This window comes from Carcharodon carcharias, chromosome 17 (assembly GCF_017639515.1).
Source record: "Carcharodon carcharias isolate sCarCar2 chromosome 17, sCarCar2.pri, whole genome shotgun sequence".
NCBI classification, from domain to species: Eukaryota; Metazoa; Chordata; class Chondrichthyes; order Lamniformes; family Lamnidae; genus Carcharodon; species Carcharodon carcharias.
In genome coordinates this window covers 114,756,890-114,778,022 of record NC_054483.1, presented here as the reverse complement: position 1 = coordinate 114,778,022, position 21,133 = coordinate 114,756,890, and the positions used below count along the sequence as shown (strand labels likewise).

The following is a 21,133-nucleotide window of genomic DNA, read 5'->3' as shown; positions in this document are numbered from 1 at the left end:
CCTCAGTCAACCAAAGGCTGAGCTGGCACATTGAAGGCAATGATGAATTTCGTCATCTATGTCTCCTCCCAAGAGGAGAGTCCTAAGATACGGAAAAAGATCCACAGTTTCCAGGATCTCACCAAAGAGATTCATGGGTGGTATCCAGTCCCTTGTGCCATTCTTTATGTGAGTTGGCCAGTTAGTTTCAACAACATCAGGAAAGGAGGCATCACCAACCATGTCCACAAGTGCATCTTCAAGCCAAGAGTCACTGACTAGCGAGTAGCAGACCCTGATTGATTCAGTCACTCATGCGGAATACCATGCTTATTCCTTGGCTAACCACAATTCTCCCATTAAGCATCAATCTACTGATTGTAGGGGTACATTTTGAAGCCTCCCCTGCTACCTGCAGAAAAGAGTAGCTCCCCAAAAATGGGTGAGGAATGACTAACTATCCTATTCCTGCCATCGCTGTGGCTACCAAAATCTTCTCCAAGACCTACTGCTAACGATAGAAGCAACCATCCAATTCAAGCTGTAGACCCAGTTAGAATACAAAGCAGTGTCCCAAATACATACATAGGAGCCCATTTGCCATTTCAAGAGAATACTGGGTGGGCCATGTGTCACATATGCTCTGCCCATATCAACTAGGAGTCCAGCCAAAGGTTGACCCTGCAGGTCAGTTGGTGCCTTAATTTTATGCAGTTGGAAAGAGCAGGAGTGCCCCTCTGGCCTGGATCACTGGTTTTTCAGATAGTACCCTTTCCTACCCAGTATCAACTTCCATCTCAGATGATAGCCTGGAGCAGGACGGCTTCATGTGATTGTTTGCTTTCCAACCATAGCCCGCTCAGTACCAGAACTCCCACAGGTACACAGTCAGCTGCCCAGCTGCAGCACTGCCAGTCAGCCACTCTAAGTCTGCTCAGGATCTCCTCATACTATGCGCCAGTTAATTACCTGGTGTAGGTGGTTTCTCAAGAGTTATCATAGCCACTGCTTCTGCCTAAGCATAACTGGTTTTAATTACAAGGTAAAGCCTTATAGCAATCCATTATGTTACAAGCAACAAAATCAAAAGCTTAGGATTCAGGCCAATACTGGAAAACTCCATTTTCACAGTCACTTAGCATTTCTTAAATCTCAAACCTTTGACCAGCTCACTATTTCAATTCAAAGTTCATCAGGCACTCAAGCCTACCCATTTCAACATCCAGAACCATTTCACTTTCCAAAGAGTTCCACTAATTCCTGCTCTTCCCTAGATGCTCAAAGTTTAAATGTGGTATCATGGCATCATCTACGTGATATATTTATACATTTAGGCATTGGGCCTTTTCACAACCTGATGCAGAGTGACTAAGTTGTGTCATGTTGTCCAGTAATCTTAGAGGTGAAATATTTGAGCTTCTAGCAATCTGGAAATATATCAATGATATGTCCAAAGCAAGAACAGTTATTAAATTAGCTACCTAGCATGGATCTGAACCACGCTGACTGGGAAGGTCCCTCCTTTGATCGCTCCGCTGAGCTAACTGCTTTCAGCATCAAAGCAGAAGGGCCTTGCAATTGGTTGCACTGCCTCTGGACTCAGGAGCACAAAATCGTGATTTCCCCGTTGGAGGATCGTCGTTGGATGGTCGCTTTAGCAAGTGACCAGACACAGCTGTTGCCCAGCATGAATCAGTGAGGTGGACCTTGAATTGTTGCAACAGAGTAAAACAGCAAAAGCGAGTAGGTGGCCCATTTTACATCTCATCACTGGCTTCAAAGGAAGTGAAAACGAGGAAGGATGTGAAATGGGCTGCCTACTCACTATCACACAAAGTCAGAATCCACCCCAGTGACTTCAGGAAAGAAATGGAAAAAAAAAATGTCCATCCTGACCCTGCACAAGTAAGGTTACTTGAGAATGAGGTAGTCAGATATACAACTCAAATTTCTCACATACAAAACATTCCTACAGGACATGGAACTTGGCAAAGATTTAACACCAGGGGTGGAATTTTATGGCCCTGTTGCAGCGGTCTTCGGCAGGACTGGAAAACCCCTCCGGAGGGAGGAGCCATAAAATTCTGCTGAAGGTGTCTTCATACACCCTCCATGCTGTCACTCAGTTTACGAATTTGCTGCTTTAAAGATGTTCCTGAGTTCTACATGTGACAACTGGCTTTCTTGGGTAAGCTATGGACTCACCAATTCCCATTTTATAGTTTTTTTTTTTACATCCTATCCCCCCCTTCCAAGACCAATTCATTATGTGGAAACAGCTAAACTATGTTATTGTTCATTGTCAAGCATCCACATGTGGTTATTATGCATTAAAAATGGTTGGCTAGCATGCCTAGGAGTAGTGACTGATAAGTTCTGAATCTTCCCATCGTAGGTATGAGTGTAATCTACCGTGTGCTAATCCATTTCAAAAAACGTGGGTAAAAGCAGGACCTTGTCACAGTTGCTGAAATTTGGAAAGTTGGTCAGGTGAAAGGCATCAGTAAGTAAGTGATTCATGTGCTTCACCCTGGAGCTTCTTACTTGAGGAACACAAAGTGAGACTTTAATCCAACATTGAAAGCAGCACAAGAAAATTTAACTGTTTGATTATGCTCAGCCAGAACTTTGACCACTGTCCAATTAAGAGACTCTATTGCCTTTCTGTTAGAAAGAGAGAATGATTCCTTTGATGATTTTCCACGGCTGTATGTAGCATGATATTGTATTGTGCTCTGTAGAATTAGCCTAGGGCCAGAATTTGCTGGCCCCGTTGGCATCGGGCATCATGGTGGGTGGGTGGGTGAGGGGGAGGGGGGCTGGTGGACGACAATATGGCAAGAAAGCTAAAAATCGGTTTCGCGCCATTGTGCAACTAGTTTGCGATCGTCCACTCCACACGTTCTCGCCGCCACACGTCAGGAAACTAATTTCAATGCTTTAGCATCTCATTATCAGCCCTGCTCACGGAAATTACCCCTGCACGTCACATTTACCACCCACCCCCCCCCCCTCCCCCCCACAAATCGCCGTGACTTCAGAATGGCGTGCTTCATGATTACCTTTACAAGGCATGCACCTGGCAACCTGAACTTCGATGGGAACTCGGAGTTGGGGGGGGGGCGGTGCACACAACCATGCGCAGCACTCGCAAGCATCACCTGTAGGACATCGCGGCCGGGTGCACAGGCAAGTCCCTTTTTCTCGGCTGGCTTTCAGTGCAGTGCTGGGGCCAGGGCTCCAGTGCGGGTGTGGCCGGGGCCGGTGGGGTGAGGGTGTGGGTGGGGAACAAGGCAGCACAGACTGAAGGAAGTGCACAAGCACAGGGTGGGGGAGAGAGCATGTGGGGAAAGGAAGGGGGTGAGGGAAGCAGTCACGCAACTGGAAAAGCTTGTCAATACTGAGCATTCTTCTGCAGCTCCGTTGACATGCTTTTCTGTCCACTCATGCAATGCAAAAGCATGAAAGTGCCCCCAAATGCTCCAAAGCTTTTCACCCCATCAGATGCAGACTGTAAATTGATAAGCCTCGTGACCAAGCTTACGGAGAAGAGACAAGGAGAGGGGCGAAGGCACCTGGCTTGGCAAAGGGAGCAGCACCTCCCTCAAGACGAAGGGCAGGGCCTGCTGCACACGCAGCTGAAGGTCCACAGAGTCATCACTCCGAGGCGCCTCACTGGACCCAGGATCTTTAGATGGCGCTTGTCATTCCTGCAGATGACTGAGAACCAGTGTCGCCGAAGACTGTGCATGTCAAGGGAGCTGGTCGGTCACATATGCCACCTGCTGCAGGATTTGGTGCCATGGGGACATGGAGGGCATCCACTGTCAGTGGCCATGAAAGTGACCGCGGCAGGAATGGTACAAAATGGCACGAAAACCCACTATTTCAGCCGGCGGGTAAAATTACTTTTTTTCCAGCCTGCTACTGCACTTAGTGCACAGCTGGGATGATTCCACCCTCGGTCTTTCTTTACACAACAACTATACTTTGCCAATAAATTATAATAGTGTTTTTTTTAGCTAACTTGCATTTAGTATTGACTAATCTGAAATGGGTTTGTAGCCTAGTACAAGACAAAGTTTAAACTGACAACACGTTACTATCACTGGGATAGTTCTTAGTCCCCAAAACCATCCAACCCTGTAAGGAGGGACAGCTTCCAGACTGTGGGGTGGGGAGGTGGGAAAGAGGGGGACAAGGCTAAGCTGTTGAGAAAATGAGGCAGAAACAATCAAAACAATGACAGTGTAGAAGTAATTTTACAATTCTATTCTCCCCAAGCATGTGCAGAGAACAGGGTCTGATTATATGTGACCTGTGACTGTGACTCTCCCTGTGATTACAGAATCTCACCACAGTGTTAAGCTGGGCTACATGTCTCTTCTGCTATGTGCTGTAGTTGGGGATAAGTGACACCATATTGAGGGGATATTTTTACACGAAGGTTATACTTCAAATTTGGTAAGGTTCATGCCAGGTAATTGCCAGATAATGTCTATGTCCAACAACAAAGGCCCAATCACCATTCTGTGATCTGTGCCAAGTCCACCATTATCAACATCACTGACCAGAAGCTTAAATGGACCAGCAACCCGGCAAAAAGGATAAAGCTGGGTACTCCACAATGAGTGCCTCACATTCCTGAACACCCCAAAACCTTTCCTGTACCTAAGCCCAAGTCAGCTATGTGGTGTGAAACTCGTGCAGCATTCGCATGGATAGGCGCAGCCATCAAAATCATGAAGTGTGGTATCACCCACAACATAACTGCCTGCTGACTAGCACCCTTATTGCTGGTCAATGCTGGCCCTATTCACCTCCAGTGTACTGTAGCTCCACTGTGTACTGTCACTGTGTACTATCAATACTGATCCTGTTCACCTCCAGTGCACTTTGGCTTTATTGGCTAGAGGATGCACTTTAGTAACTTGTTAAGCTTTCTTCAAACAGCACTTCCTGTCCCAAGACTCCTACCAACACGAAGGTCAAAAACAGCAATGCTTTGGGAACACCATCACCAATAAGTTATTTTCCAAGTCACGAGCATATTGCCATTCCTTCATCATTGCTGGGTCAAAATCCTGGAATTCTCTACCTAACATCATTATGGGAGCCATTATTACAAAGGCTGCAATATGGCTTGAGGAGATGAACAAACACACACTTTCACATGACAATTTTTGTGGGTAATACATGGGATCTTGCCAGGGTCGCCCACATCCCAAGAATAATTTTTATTCAACAAAACTGTATTAAAACTTTGGATTGCAAGAAGGGCTGTCCATACCTGTGCTTCAATCAAGTTCTTGCTGTAAAGATTTCTGTCACAACGCACAGCCTCGTAGAGGTTCTGCTGCTGTTTCAGCTTACTGTCAGCCTCTGAGATTTTCTTCTTGAAGTCAAAATTCTGCATCTCATACACCTTAATGTCTTCCATATACTGAAGAACCTGCAGAAGAAACATTACTTGACACTTAGAGACCCGTAATTTTATTAAATTGGTAGATATAGGACATAGCCTTTAAAAAAAAAAATCAGTCCAGATGTTTCTCGCAGGTTTGAGTTTTGAAAACATGTTGTGAACATGGAGTGGCTGAAACAACATGTTATGTACATTTTTTTCTAACTTTGAAGTTCAGCAAACTTTTCTGTCACTTTTTACACTTAGCCCAGCCATTTAACACTCTCATCAGATTATGTTATTTGCAGGGTAAGGCTCCTTTGGTACCTTTGGAAACAAGGTGTCTCATCCCCCACTCTGAAGGATGCCTTTTAACAGGTCAGGCTGATATTTCCAATTCCTATACCAATCATCATTGCACCTATGTGGCTGATAACCTAGTGCCGATTAGCTGAAATTAGGGAAATCTTGGACTTTGGGCACCTAGAACTGACCAACCACATTTCACTTACGACAGGCAATAGCTGAAGAAAGGGGAGGTTTTCGTCCCAACGGTCCAAGTTTAATTTCAGTTCCAAGGGATGAAAGACCATGTGGTAACCTGAGTTAACCACTGAATCTCCTTACGTTAATTAATGGATCTCAAAACGTTTTAATGTGTTTTTTAGTATATTGGTTAGGCTAAACTCAATTATTTCTACAGATGATAAGCCATTACTTAAATCCCAACTGCATGACAATAAGGACAATTTTATAGCAGTGTGATTTGCATGTACACATCAAGCAATTGCTGTGCTTCATATTCTGTTTCCACTTGCTTTAAAAGCATTTTGCTCTTTACCACTTGCTCAGCTGGTTTGCTGACAGGAGTGGTCCAGTCAATCGATTTCCACTACACAAATCAGAAAGCCACAGCCAAATCACACTAAGAAGTAAGTCATGTGTTGGATGGAATTTAATGAGCCCCCACGCCCCCGGACAGGTTTGGTAGCTTGCAGGGCATTTAATCAGGCAGGAAGATGGCAGGTGGGAATGCCACCGCCTTCTGCCTCCATCTGATTAAGTCCATAGAGGGAAGGCTAGCGGACAACTTTCCCAACCCACTGCCAATTGAGGCCCTTAAGTATTCACACAGTGGCGGGTTGGAGCCTCCTCGTGCGGGTAGCACAACAAGCAAACCCTTGCTGTGTTGTTTGTTGGCTTACAGGGGGTGGTCCCTCAATCAGAGGCACTCAGGTGAGGACTCAGTATTGGGAAGGAGGGCTCACTGACAGCTACCACCCCCTGCCCTTGTTCCCCACTCCCCTCCCTCCCTCAACCCCGTTCCATCACCCAATGACCCACCCTCCTATCATCACTCACTTGTGGCCTGGGATCCAGCAAAGGTACGGGGCCTCGGGTGGGTTCATACCAGCAGCAGCCACCACATCCCCGCTAGTGCTGCCGTTCAATAGGGCTGTTGGCCTCTGATTGGCCGGCAACTCTTGGCAGGTGAAACTTCCACCTCTGGGGCCCTTGAGCCCGGGGAAGACCCGCCACTGGCCTGTCAAGTGCATGAATGCCATATAATGTGGTGGGCTGCGCTTAGAAGAGGGGACACAGGACTCTCACCAGTTATCCAGCTGGCAGACAAGATCCTATTGCCTCCATTAAATACTGCTCATTGAGTATATTTTCCACTAATTTGTAAATATGTACATATTTATGCCAAAATATTATTTTTCTCCGATTTGGCTTCCTTCCATATTTCAGTTCTGCAATTATTCAAGTTTGTCAGGCCCTGCAGCTAGATGTTAAATGCTGTGCGTGAACAATGTGATGTGTCAAACCTTCTGAATGTCTATCCTGCCCTGTAGGAGAGCACTACGCCTCCATTTTGTATTGCACTTCACTCCTCCAGCAAGCAATCAAATTAGCAAAAGTTACCAACCGAGAAATTACAGAGTTAGACCGATATCTAACTTTCCCCTGTGATCACATTTAGCTACTCCACTGCACAAAATTATCAATATAAATTGATTTAATTTACAGGAATACTACACAATTTCAATCTGGTTTTGGATAAGTTAATCATGTCTGATTTGTTTTTTTTTTCCTTCCTTTTAGCTAACTTTAATATTCCTTAGTGTTGTTCTGTGCTTGTTTTATACTCATTTGCGAAGAGTATATTATAATGAATTCGCAATTCAAATAAATTAAGAGCAGCTTTAACATAGCGAAACATGTATATTAAATATTAATTATGCCAATTATTAATAGTAATAATAATGGCTGAGCTGAGGATCAGAATGTGTGAGGATGAAGCAGCTGTCCATCCCACATAGTGACACCATGTAGTAACTGAATCGAGAACAGGTCAGCTAAAATATAAGGCTACCCCTTACTTGTGAAATGGGTTAGATCAGGAATTTACACGGATACTTTGTTCAAAAAAAAAAGACAGTAATAGAAATTGGAATTTTCTTTTCTGGTTTCAGTTAGGAAAATTTCTGAGCAACCGTTGAAGGCAAAGTTCCTCAACTTCGTTTTTTATTCATGTGGGTTAATACCTTCATTTCAAAAAAAAAACACTCACAGGAATTTAGTTTAGCATGGTGGGTATTTGAATGCAACAGCACCCGTTGGAAACCATACCTCTGTAACTCTTGACTACCCAAACAAACACTCTGGCGAGCAGTAAAGAGATGTCACAAAATCAGGTGCCCACAGCTGCTGATTTTACATAAAATTGAATAGAATACACAGCTCAAAATGCGCTATTCAGTCCAACTAGTTTGTGCTGGTGTTTATGCTCAACGTTCTATCTACCTCATCTCATCCTTTCAACATATCTTTATGTTCCCTTTTCTCTCATGTACTCATCATGTTTCCTTTTGAAAGCATCTAGGATATTTTCCCCAACCTCTTTTTGTAGTAGTAAGCTCTATTCCAACCACTCTTGAGAAAGTAAATTTCTCCTTATTTCTCTATTCAATTTAATAGTAGCTATCTTGTTTTTATGGCCTCTAGTTTTAGATTCTTTCTGTCCATTCATTCAAACAAATGGGAAATCAGACATTAAGGGGCTGCCATTTGCCAACCTGGGCTCACTGTTTGTGGTTCTTCGCTGTAGAGTGCATCCAACTGGGGAAGCAGCCCTGTTTTACACAAAGGCCAAGCCCCATTTTTTCAGGCACTGAGGGGGATTCCAACCCCCAAAAACTAGTGTGTTTGGGTTAGATAGGAAGCAAAAATGTCAAAAATCTGAATCCCAACCCCAACCCATCAAGTTTCACCAGAGGCAAGGCAAGGAACAGGCAACCAAACCTTGACTTGGCCATTTAAATATTGTATTGAGCTGTGTGCTTCATATTTAACCACCATTTTAAATTCAATTCCGGTTGGCTGAGCTTTCTGGTTCTCAGGAAACCCAACAGCTAAAGGGAGGCGAGGTCTACTAGATCCAGGAAGTGAATGCCTTTCCACTAACCTGCTAGATCCAGCTTACCTGTTTCACTGGCCCCCGGTGATCGGACACATCTCAATCTTCCGCAGCCTTTAATAATCTCCCCATCCCCTCTTAAGACCACCAAATCCCCCCCATTCCCCGAAGCCTTCAACCTCCTCCACCACAACCCTTTTCATCCCCTTCTGCTAAGGCATCTCTGATCCGCTCTCCATCATTCCCTGTCCAACCACCTCCTACTGATCTTTCCAATCTACTTCACAACTCTTCCAATCTCCTCCATCATGACCTACTCCACGATCTGCTCCACGACTCTTCCAATTCTTCCCCCCATCCCTGACCCTTCCAAGCTAGCAGCATCCCTTCCCCAACCCGAGACCTCCAAACACCTAAACAACTGATCCCTTCCGATCTCCCCACAGAGGCCTCCACCCAGGTTTCCTGACCTCAACACATCCACCCTACTCCCTCCCCACCTCCGAATTGTCACCCAAGCATGACAGCTTTGAAAAGGGAGGAAAGCCTAAGTTAAATTAGGAATTAGCTTTAGGGTAATGCCAAGGTTGCCTTTTAAAAGCCTGTGGCTAATAGAGGAAAGCAAAGCTGAAGCAAGGAAAGAGAACTTGTGAATTGAAAGATACTACCAGGTAGTAATTTGACATGAATCTGATGCAATACTCAGTTTGTTGTCCATTATCTTAAGAAAACACATGAAGCCAACCTCTGCCACATTCTGTGTAACACTTCCCTGTGCAGTATGCTTGTGATCATTTTGAATGAGAATGTTAATTAATACCATGCTTCAGGTCAGTGTTCAGTTATCGTCACAGGAGACTAAAGATTTCAAAGCCTCATTTAAATGAGCAGTTCTAAAGCATGTGGTATCTGTATTTATTCAGCAAATTAAACCATAAGAAAGAACAATGATGAGCTAACATCCTTCCCTCTGCTCCAAGTGTTCGTTTTTTTAAAATTTTTGCTGCAAAAGGTACACTGCAATTTATGTGATTAAGATTTTAATGATCTGATATTTAGACCCTCTCTAATCAGCCAGTGGGAACGCTTTTCTCTTTTTTTTCCATTTTAACATTAAAAAAAATGTTTTAAGAAAGCAAAGTTGAATATTGCTGAAAAGGGAAACATGTTGCTAAAGATTTTCATCTTGAGCTCATCAGGACAAGCACAAGAATGCCAAATTTCAAAGGATTACAATTTATACTATAGGAGGTAAGCAGTTCAGATTCGTTGGCAAGTCGACTCTGATTGGCCAAGGCCTTACCACGGGGAAAGCAACTAAAGGTGCCCCAAGCTTCTGGGCAATTCAAAAAGGCACAAGGCTTGAACATATTTCTTTTGTTTACAGAGAACGTGTCCCTGCTCTTCTAGCAAGCGTTAATGAGCCACTTTACGAGCTTGACTGATTAATTTAAATTATTTGTTAGTGTAGCTATTAACGCACCCAGGATTGTTCAGCAAGTGCTCACCAATCACAGAATCAGGCCATCTTCCTGGCCTCGGATGGGCTGCCATTTTGGAATCTGACTCCAAGCAGTTAAGCTATTTCATTATGCTCTACATAACATGCTCGAATAGTTTTAAAAGTAAAAAGAAGATCATTACTGAATTTCAAACAATACACCCATGAAAGTGCTCCAATTGATTTTAATGATCTCAGGCTAGAAAATGATAGAAAGAAGGTCAGGCTTTCTACTTGCCATCATTATCCAGCTGGAACAGCAAGTGTGGGGATATAATTGGCTCATTGCAACACTCCCCATGGTTGAACAGCCTGTCAGCCCTCTCTTTACAGCTTCATGAGTAACAAAATTATCATCATTTAGGTGCCTTAGGTGAGGCAGTAAAGGCTGCAACTGCTGTGCAACCACACATCTTCTCCCACACTGCCATCAGAGGAGTGGAGTAAAAAGGCTTTTTTTTTAAATCAGATTGTTAAATTGGGGAAAAAATGTTTAAACAGATCTTGCTTAAGTAAAATTGATAACCCTGCTGCAAAATGCAAGAGGCAAATCATTAGTCAGGTCGCAGTTCCTTTAGGAAGTGAGTGCTGTTGAAGTCACTGGGATACCTGGTTTTAAGCAATTACTGATCCTGGCAAGAAAAGAGCAGTAAAATCCCACAGAACTAAAATAAGACTGGTCAGATTATTTTGAAATAATATTGTATTTGTACACAGCTTTCAAAACCACATATTCACATTCACTGGTTTTGCACTCCTGCTCATAAATCGGCCCTTTTCTTAGTGGCAACACAATGAAAACAGCAGCCAAACTATCTCCTGACCTGCTAACGCCAGAATTTGAAAGTGTGGGAAAACAAACCTTTGGAAGCACACTAAAACGATGAGTTTCGCCTAAAGTGGCATTTTTGTAATTATGTCATTTATAGGAGCTCAGTCCCAAGCACCAATGAGGTACAACGTAGGATTACAAAGGATATATGGCACCAAAACAGGCCATTCAGCCCAACCAGTCCACGCTGATGTTTATGCTCCATTCGAGCCTCTCCCCATCTTTTCTTGTTTTATCATCATAACCCTCTATTCCCTTCTTCCTCATTTGCTTGTCTAGCTTCCCCATAAGTGCATCTATACTATTTGCTTCAACCACTCTGTGATAGCGAGTTCCACATTCTCACCCTTTAGGTAAAGAAGCTTCTTCTGAATTCTCTATTGGATTTCTTGGTGACTATCTTATATTGATGGCCTCTAGTTATGCTCTTCCCCATTCTCTCTGCATCCACTCTCTCAAAACCTTTCAAAATTTTAAAAGACCTCTATTAGGTCACCCCTCAGCCTTTTTTCAAGAGAAAAAGGATCCAGCCTACCAAGCAGCCCTACACATCCTGAGTTAATTACTCATCAACCATCATTAATTTAGCTTGCAGTATGACTCATTTCTCCCGCCAACTCTGTCATTCGCCAAGTTAATGTTTAATTGATCCTTTTTTTTATCGTCTTTCATCAAAAAGAAATTGATATTGATTCTCTCAATTGAAGGCCAGCATTTGGAAGCACGGTATTTCCTATAGCCTCCTAGTTGTGTTAATTTTATTCACGGATAAGGACTAACCTTCTGTGTAAGGTCACTGGCTTCGTTGATGTATCGGTCCCTCTCTTTTTCCAGGTGGAAAATAATCTTCCGCTGTTTCTGCGCCTCATTGTTATAGTTTTGAATTTCCTGTTCTAGGACCTTCTTAGATTGCTCGTGTAATTTGACCAAGTTCGTTTGCTTCTCAGTGGCGCTTGCTGCCTTCAGCATATTCTAAAGGAAAAGGAAAACATAACCATTGTTATTTTGCTACACACTACTCATCGAAAAGTTTGATGAGCCATTTAGCCAACTGTTGAGACAGAGTGACACCTCAAACAAAAGGCCTATATGGTAAACGTGGTGTGTAACTATGGAAGGGGAATCTTAGCCTTTCTGAAATTTAGAGCCTCGTATCTTTGCTAGGACTCTATCCACCTAAACTAGATCCAATGGACAGAATCGCGCAGCAGCTTTTTTTTGGCTAGTGACCTGTAACAATCTCCAGAAGGTTCCATTTGCTTAACTTAAAACATTTTATCCCCAATGTTTAACCATTCTCATAACAAAATCACATAAAAACCCTAAGAATCTAGTCCTAGAAGACAAAAGTAGAAATCTATATAAAACAGCAATCATCTTTCTATGTCAACAATCATATTTCAGTGTGCATTTTGTCAATTTCTTCCACTGTAACTTCCTTTGCCTACACTTATAGACATCTATACGAACTTGTCATACTGTAGCTAAATCCTCCTATTCATGAAAGATGTTGTAGTGCCCCCATTGGCAGTAAGGTATAATTTCAGCATGATGAGTTTACATGGGCAGGTTTCATTAAAAACATGGGCATAGGAATTTATAATAGATTTTTTTTATTCTTTAATGGGACGTGCATGTTGCTGGCCAGGCCAGCATTTTTATTACCCATCCCTAATTGTCCTTGAGAAGGTGGTGGTGAGCTGCCTTCTTGAACCGCTGCAGTCCATGTGGTGTAGGTACACCCACAGTGCTGTTAGGGAGGGAGTTCCAGGATTTTTTCCAAACGACAGTGAAGGAATGCCAATATACTTCCAAATCAGGACGTTGTGTCGCTTGGAGGAGAACTTGCAGTTGGTGATGTTCCTATGTATCTGCCACCCTTGTCCTTCTAGGTGGTAGAGGTCACGGGTTTAGGTGCTGTTGAAGGAGCCTCTGGTGAATTGCTGCACTGCATCTTGCAGATGGTGCACATTGCTGTTACTGTGCGTCGATGTTGGAGGGAGTGGATGTTGGAGGTGATGGAGGTGTGGTGCCAATCAAGCGGGCTGCTTTGTCCTGGGTTGTGTCGAGCTTCTTAAGTGTTGATGCAACAGCACTCATCCAGGCAAGCGGGGGGTATTGCATCACACTTCTGATTTGCACCTTGTAGACAGGTAACAGGTTTTGGGCAGTCAGGGGCTGAGTTACTCACTGCAGAATTCCAAGTCCCTGACCTCCTTTATACCCACAGGACTTAAATGGCTGGTCCAGTTCAGTTTCTGGTCAATAGTAACCCACAGGATATTGATAGTAGGGGATTCAGCATTGGTAATGTCATTGAATGTCAAGAGGAGATGGTTGGATTCTCTCTTTTCCCTATCTAGTAACCATTCTTCAATTTAAAACAACATTAAATTTCAACTCTCCGTGAACAATGATATTGGCCTGTACCATGTTGAAAATCTTACATTTCCATACACTGTGTGTCAACTTTGGCATTATAAATTCCTTGGCACGTTTAGAATGAAAACTGTCTTTATCAGATGCATCTTCCCAATAGTAACGCCAAAGTATATGACTAGACTGGAGCTAACAAGCTATATGTAGGACTGATTCCAGAGTTCCTAATCATTTACAGCATCACCTGGATAGCAAACCAATGAATCAGGATTCCATACTTTGAATAAAATTTATCCTCCTGTGTGGCATGGAATTGTTCCAACTCTTCACAGAAATAATTAAAATAAAACCTCATTTCATAGGATTAGAAACAAAGTGGCAACGTTAACCTAACTCACTGGGTGACAAACCCATGGGATCAGGTGGAACTCTAATTTTACACCCCTGCCCAATGGGGGAAATTTTAACCTATCCCACCAGTTAGGAAACTGATGGCATTGGGTGCAATGTTGGTCTTACACTCTGCCCAATTTTACTCTCCACTGAAGTCAATAAGTGTCCCGTGAGTTGCCCATCTGGCAAGTGAGGTTAAAACTGCCTCCAGAGAAATTGGATAATAACCACAGGCAATGGGAAGAGCCAGGCATGATAACTCTTTTAAAAAAAAAAGCTTTGTTCCATTGGGAAGAAATAGCTGAACTCTCCACTTTTTATTTTCAGAAAACTGAAAGGCCATAAAGGCCCCATGACAATGTGACAGATGTGGAAGCCATGTCTGAAGTGCCTGACCCTGAGACATAGGCCAGAATTTTGGAAGGCCACATGTGGCGTAAATGGAGACGTCCAGGGTCAGGGCCTGGAAACGATTCCAACGTCGGGGTCCCGACCCCAAAATTTAAGTCCTGCCCTTAGGGGGGTGTGTGTGCCTGTGTTCCAGAATTTTTGTGAAGACACTTCTACCTCACTCTCCAGCTGGTGGACCCAGATCCAAAAGACATTTTACCAGGAATCCAGGGACACAAACGTTGGTTCCATGAATCTGCACTCCAAGCAGAAGACCTGTACAGTTATAGCCACTCCCCACCCCCATAACAGTGCATTCTGCAGAAAATCTTAACATCTGTGCATCAGTTTTTAACATTCCCTCCTGAAGGCAAAACTACACGTGAAGTGAGTCAACTTTTTTTTATTCTTTGTTGGGTATCACTGGCAAGGCCAACAGTTGTTACCCATGCCTATTTGCCCTTGAGTGGTTTACAAGGCCATTTTAGAGCCAGTCACATTGCTCTGGATCTGAAGTCACACGTAGGCCAGACCAGATTAGGATAGCAGATCTGCTTCCCTAAAGGAGCAGCACTAGGCATACCTAAAAATGAGGTGTCAACCTTGTGAAGCTACAACTCAGGACTACATGCACGCCAAACAGCAGAAGCAGCATGCTATAAACAGAGCTCAGCGATCCCACAACCATCAAGTCATGAATGGTGGTGGAAGAGGAAAAATAGAATGATCCTGAATGATGGGGAAGCCAAGTACATCAGTGCAAAAGACAAGGCTGAAGCAGTTGCAACCATATGCAGACAGGAGTACCGAGTAAATGATCATCCGAGACCACCAGCATTGCAGATGCTAGTCTTCAGCCAACTCGATTAATTCCAGGTAATATCAAGAAATAGCTGAAAGCACTGGATACTGCAAAAGCTATGGGTCCTGTTACCATTCCAGCAATAGTACTGAAGACTTGTTCTCCAGAGCTAGCCATGCCCCTGGCCAAGCTGTTCCAGTGCAAATACAACATTGGCATCTAGCCAACAATGTAGAAAATTTCCAAGGTCTGTCCTGCCAACAAAAAGCAGGACAAATTCAATTTGGCTAATTACCGCCCCATCAGCCTCCCTTCGATCATCAGCAAAGTGATAGAAGGCGTCCTTGACAGTGCTATCAGTGCTTACACAGCAATAACCCATTCACTGATGCTCAATTTGGGTTCCGCCAGGGTCACTCAGCTCCTGATCTACTCGCAGCCTTGGTCCAAGCAGGGACAAAACAGCTGAACTCAAAAGGTGAGGTGAGAGTGACTGCCTTTGACATCAAGAGAGCATTGGACTGAGTGTGGCTACAAGGAGCCCTAATAAAACTAGAGTCAATGGGAATCGGAGGGAAAACTCTCCACTCTCAACATACCTAGCACCAAAGAAGGTGTTAGTGGTTGTTGGAGGCCAATCATCTCAGTCGCAGGACATTGCTGCAGGAGTTCCTCATGGTAGTTTCCTAGGCCCAACCATCTTCAGCTGCTGCATCAAAGACCTTCCTTCCAGCAGAAGATCAGAAGTGGGGATGTTCACTGATGATTGCACAATGCTCAGTACCATTATTCGAAATTCCTCAGATACTGAAGCAGTCTATGTCAATATGCAGACTTGGGCTGATAATCAGCAAGTGATATTCGTACCAGGAAGTGACTATCTCCAACAAGACAGAATTGAATTATCTCTCCTTGACGTTCAATGGCATTACCATCACTGAATACCCCACTATCAACATCCTGGGGGTTACCATTGACCAAAAAATGAGCTAGACTCGCCACATAAATATAATGGCTACAAGAGCTATTCAGAGTCTGGGAATTTTACAGTGAATAGCTCCCCTCCTGACTCCCCAAAGCCTATCTGCCATCTACAAGGCACAAGTCATGAGAGTGATGGAATACTCCCCACTTGTCTGGATGAGCGCAGCTCCAAAAACACTCAAGAAGCTCAACACCATTTGAGGACAAAGTAGCTCATTTGAATGGCATCCCCTCCACCAACTTAAACATTCACTCCTTCCATCACTGAAACACATTGGCAGCAGTGTGTACTATATACAAGATGCACTGCAGCAACTCACAAAGGTCCCTTCATAGGCACCTTCCAAACCCACAACCTCTACCATCTAGAAGGACAAAAGGCAGCAGACGCACGGCAACACCACCGCTTGCAGATTCCCCTCCAAGCCACATGCTAGGCTAACTTGGCACTATGTCACTGTTCCTTCACTGTCACAGGATCAAAAACCCATAACTCTCTTCCCAGCAGCACTGTGGATGTATCTGCAACAGATGGACAGCATTCATTCAAGAAGGCGGATCACCACTATTTTCACAAGGGAAATTAGGGATGGAAAACAAATGCTGGCCTTGCCAGCAACACCCACATCCCATGAAAAACAAGCTTAAAAATTAATGAAGTAGGTCAAAGGTATTATTTGGCTAAATAACTGCCTTGTTAAAAAAAAACTGCTGCTAACCATCTATTATCTTGTACGTATTTAGGTAGTTCAGATTTTTTGTGCTTCATTAAACCTACAGAAGAACTGATGTACTTAGCTAATGCTGTTTATCTGCAGCTGAAACAAACTTAAAAACTAATTTTTAATTCCCGATATTGTGCGACTTTAACCACGCTACGTATCAATATGCTTACCTTATTCACAATATCTCGTTCTCTCACCAGCTCATCAATAGCTTTCTTATCAATCTCAGCCTGCTTTTTAGTGGACTCCAGTTCTGAAGAGAAAAGTGGGGGAGAAAATTAAAGACTTTACTCTAGTTACTTTCAAAATATAAAGGAGGAATCACACCATCCTCTGTCATTGAAAAGAGCAATGACGGTGCTTATATACACCAAATATACAAATTAAAATGTGATTCAGGGAAGAAAAATCTAGGCTTCATGCAATCTTATACAAAATTCACTGCTTGAGACAGCTGCATCTAACCTTACATTTATGTGTAGACATTTTAAAAAGTCTATTACCCCTTCATCTCCATTCATGCGGGGGTAAATTTCTAATTTGTAACTCCAGCACAGTCATTACTAAATAGTAACTTTCCTTGTGACCTGGTCCTAGCTCCCAGCACTGATATTAAATTTCTTCTCACTGTATATGTTCTACTGGACTGACTCAGAATCTTAAATCAGCAGTAGAAGGATGAATTTGGGAATCAGGACAGAGATTTGGCAGTTATCATTGACAGGCTGAAAAAAAAGGAAACAAGAAGTCACGTGTTCTCTGGAAATATCCACATGCTTTGTATCCAGATATTCCCACAATCCTAGTTGCAACTACACATATAGATACACTACGGCTATCTACACCCAGGGTTTACTTGATGATGATCAGAACGCCCATGGAAATTTAACCCCATGGGCATGTTATCACTGCAGAACAAAAAAAATCTATCTCTATGTTAGTGATGGAGCATTTTTGTATATCACTGTTTTGGTATACAACAGAACTTCCATTGTTCATCATAATGCAAGCCCCCAACTTTTACTTTTGTACATGAGGCACACCAATATCCTGGCCATGGACTTGTAGCAAAATATATAACCTAAACTGAACATCATCTTTCCTGGTTGGTGAGAGTGGTTTGTGCCAATATAAAGAAATTAGTGTTAGTGGGTTGTGTAATAAGGTAACGTTTAGTCAAATCTGAGAATACTCTGGTGGGTGAATGGAAAGATAAGAAATCAGAGGTTAAGTCCACTGTATTAGGATAAAAGTTTTTTCAATGTAGATTGCACAGATAAGGGAGGCGGTGAAATTTCAGCCGTGAAGTCCAACAGGAATCAGGGCAACAGCAGCCCAAGAATGATTAACAATGATGTCATTGTTGGCCACAGCAACGTTTGAATTTAAAATGGTAGTGGGAGTCTTACGGCATACATATTACCAATTACCATTTTTGGACACAAGTGGGAACTCTCCAATCAGATGGAAGGCCTGTGGAACTGTACCCAACAGGTTTGTTCCTCTTAAGTTTTGTTGGAGTGCAAGGAACGGGAGTCCTTTTCCAGCTCTGCAAAATGAGCCAGTTTCATGGTCCAGCTCAGCACCCTTAACACCGCCCCCCCCCACCCCCGGCATCTGGGACCCCAGATCCCGATGTCAGAGCCACCCCCCCACCCCCCACCCCCCACAACCACCCACCTCACCCCCCTCACCAACCCTCCAAACTTCAGGTCCCTCTTCCTAACCCCACAGTCTATCTATTGGACATCTGAGATATTACCCACTGTGGTAAAAATAAGGTAGACAAAAAAAAACTGCTGCAATATCACTTTGTTATAGATGTTGTTAGCGTGTGTTTGCGCCAGGATCTGAAAGCTGAATATTAGATGCAGTACAGTGGTAGCAAACACCCTGCCTTCATAACCAAATGAATATTGTGACAGCTTACCTTCTCTATTTTCTAATCTTTATAAACAAGTACTCTTTATTTATCTGATTCTTATTTGCACTGTAGGATTATTTATGCAGCAATCTGAAAGAAGATAGATAGGCAGAGAGTTTCGCACAAAGGCTAATATATGTAGGAAGGCAGAGAAAATGGATCATATTGGCAAGTTCAAGCAGCAGCAGCAGGATAGTTTTTGACAAATAAAAATGGTTGAGGGGTATTAGAGATAGTGTATAGTGTAGTACTTTTTGGACTGTTGAGGCTGCAAATGTCATTTCACATTTACTACGATAAAAGGCACTTTACGAAAGCAAGTTTTGGTATTGTTGCTTTACATTCCTATATAAATTACCCCCCTTACATTTAATTTTTACAAAGTTTTTTTTCTCCCCCACTATTTTCCTCTGTGCGCATTACAAGGTGTCCATGCAGAAATGCAACAATTAGCATTTCAGGCATGCAGTGTCAGCATCAAGAATACGGGCCAGATGTAGCACTGTCACACATTGCAAAAAGCTCATTCCACTCTAATCCATCAACGTACATCAGGTGCAATGTAAGAAAAGTGCCTCTGTGCTCCAGTGTGGCATTTCTGTTCTATTTCCCACCACAACCATTCATGGGCTTTCCTGAGTGACTGCCAATTAAGTGCCAAATGAGAAGCAAGGTTGTACGATATATCCACCAGGAACTTGATTTAGCACTCTTATGGTCAGTAAACAGAGTAACCTTTCATTCCAACAGCTAAGCCAGAATAAGAATCCAAATCCCAACGGTATAGAGTCAATATCTAGAGGGTCATCCAGGTTAATAAATGCCATTTGTGTTCTTGCTCTTCATCGTAAACCTTTTGCCTCACAGCATCATTATTAAAAACAGAAATCATGTTTAAAAATAAATACTTGGAGTTATAATGCTATGGTACAAAGAGGTTATAAATAAAAGTGTGCATGTCCTATACATGTTTTTATCCAGGATCATTGAAATATAAAGGTTTATTGATACTAAATCTTGAATAATACAACGGTTTAAATCTGAACTGCTGAGCGAAAACACTTTCTAACTGAATTTGAAGTATAATTTTGAGTGATTTACCCCAGAGTGTAGGAAAAAGCAATTTGCATTTAAGAGATGCATCTCTCAGCAGATCTTGCTGCTGAACTATATTGAAATCTTTAAATAAGATAACCATATTTTTTGATGGCTTGGCACATTAAACTGTGAATGAGTGACTTACATTTCCTGGAGCTCTTACGCATGGTTTTTGGCCTGTTTCGATTACCAATATCAGAATTTACAAAATTTCTACTGTATTAATCAATAACAAGAAACACCAGCTGGTCTCTTAATCAGCTGACAGTGTCGCTTTTGAAATGGTTCTATAATTTGTATGCAACAAATTTTGCTTTGTTGCTCCATCAAAAGAGGCCTAGAAATATTTTAGTAAAGCTCAGGACTCCTGACTACTAAACTTCTTACTGGTAAATTGATTAAGGAATTCAGAAGCAGCTTTTTACCCAGAGAATGGAACTTGCTACCACATGGTGTAATTGAGGTAAATAGTTTAGATAGCTTAAGGGCAAGCTAGATATTACATGAGCAAGAAAACATATAGAAGGATATGTTGAAAAGGTGAGATGAACTAAGTTAATAAGATGGGAGGAGAGGACACATGTGTGCAGCAGGAACACCAGCAAAGGCATGTTGGGCCAAGTGGTCGATTGCGTAAAACAAAAGAAAAATACTACAGGTCTTATTGAATGGTGGAGCAGATTCGAGGGGCCAAATGGCTTACTGCTGCTCTTAACTCGTATGTTCATATGCTCATAGTGCTGGAATCCTGAAACAAGAACAGAAATGCCATCAGGCGGCATCTGTGGAGAGAAAAGACAGAGTTAATGCTTCGGGTCAATTATCTTTCATCAGAACTGGGGAAAGTTAGAATTGTAATGGCTTTTTAAGCAGGTGAAATGAGGAGGGTGGAAAGTAACCAAAGGAAAGATTAGTGAAAGGGCAGGAAATGGGAGAAATTAAATGACAGGGTTTTGAAGGGCCAAAGGGTAGTAGTAATGGAACAAATGAAAAAAAAAAACAAAATATACGTCCAGCGGAGCTGTGAAGAACAGAATAAGGAACATGCTGTCTGAAAGCAAAAAACAGGAGAGAAACAAGATTAGAACTGAAACTAGCAAAGAAAAGGAAAAAAAATTGGAGGCAGAGATTACAGTCTGAAATTGTCGAACTAGGTATTGAATCTGGGAAGCTGCGCAGTGCCTAATCAAAAGACGAGATGCTGTCCCTCAAGCATACGCATTGAGCTTCATTGGGCCACTGCAGTAGGCTTAAGGACAGAGAGGTCACCGTGAGAGCAAGTTGGAGAATTGAATGGCAGG

At 42.8% G+C, this 21,133-nt stretch overlaps 1 protein-coding gene across 2 annotated transcripts in view; it reads right to left on the bottom strand.

Moving 5' to 3' along the window:
• cfap58 (cilia and flagella associated protein 58) overlaps positions 1–21,133 on the bottom strand; it is a 216,046-nt gene that overhangs the window by 153,894 nt on the left and 41,019 nt on the right. For both annotated transcript variants that reach the window (XM_041209910.1, XM_041209909.1), the window contains exons 8-10: positions 16,981–17,063; positions 11,918–12,109; positions 5,270–5,431 (exon numbers count right to left, since the gene is read on the bottom strand). In XM_041209910.1, coding sequence (XP_041065844.1) covers positions 5,270–5,431; positions 11,918–12,109; positions 16,981–17,063 — 437 coding nt within the window. The remainder of the gene's footprint in view (positions 1–5,269; positions 5,432–11,917; positions 12,110–16,980; positions 17,064–21,133) is intronic.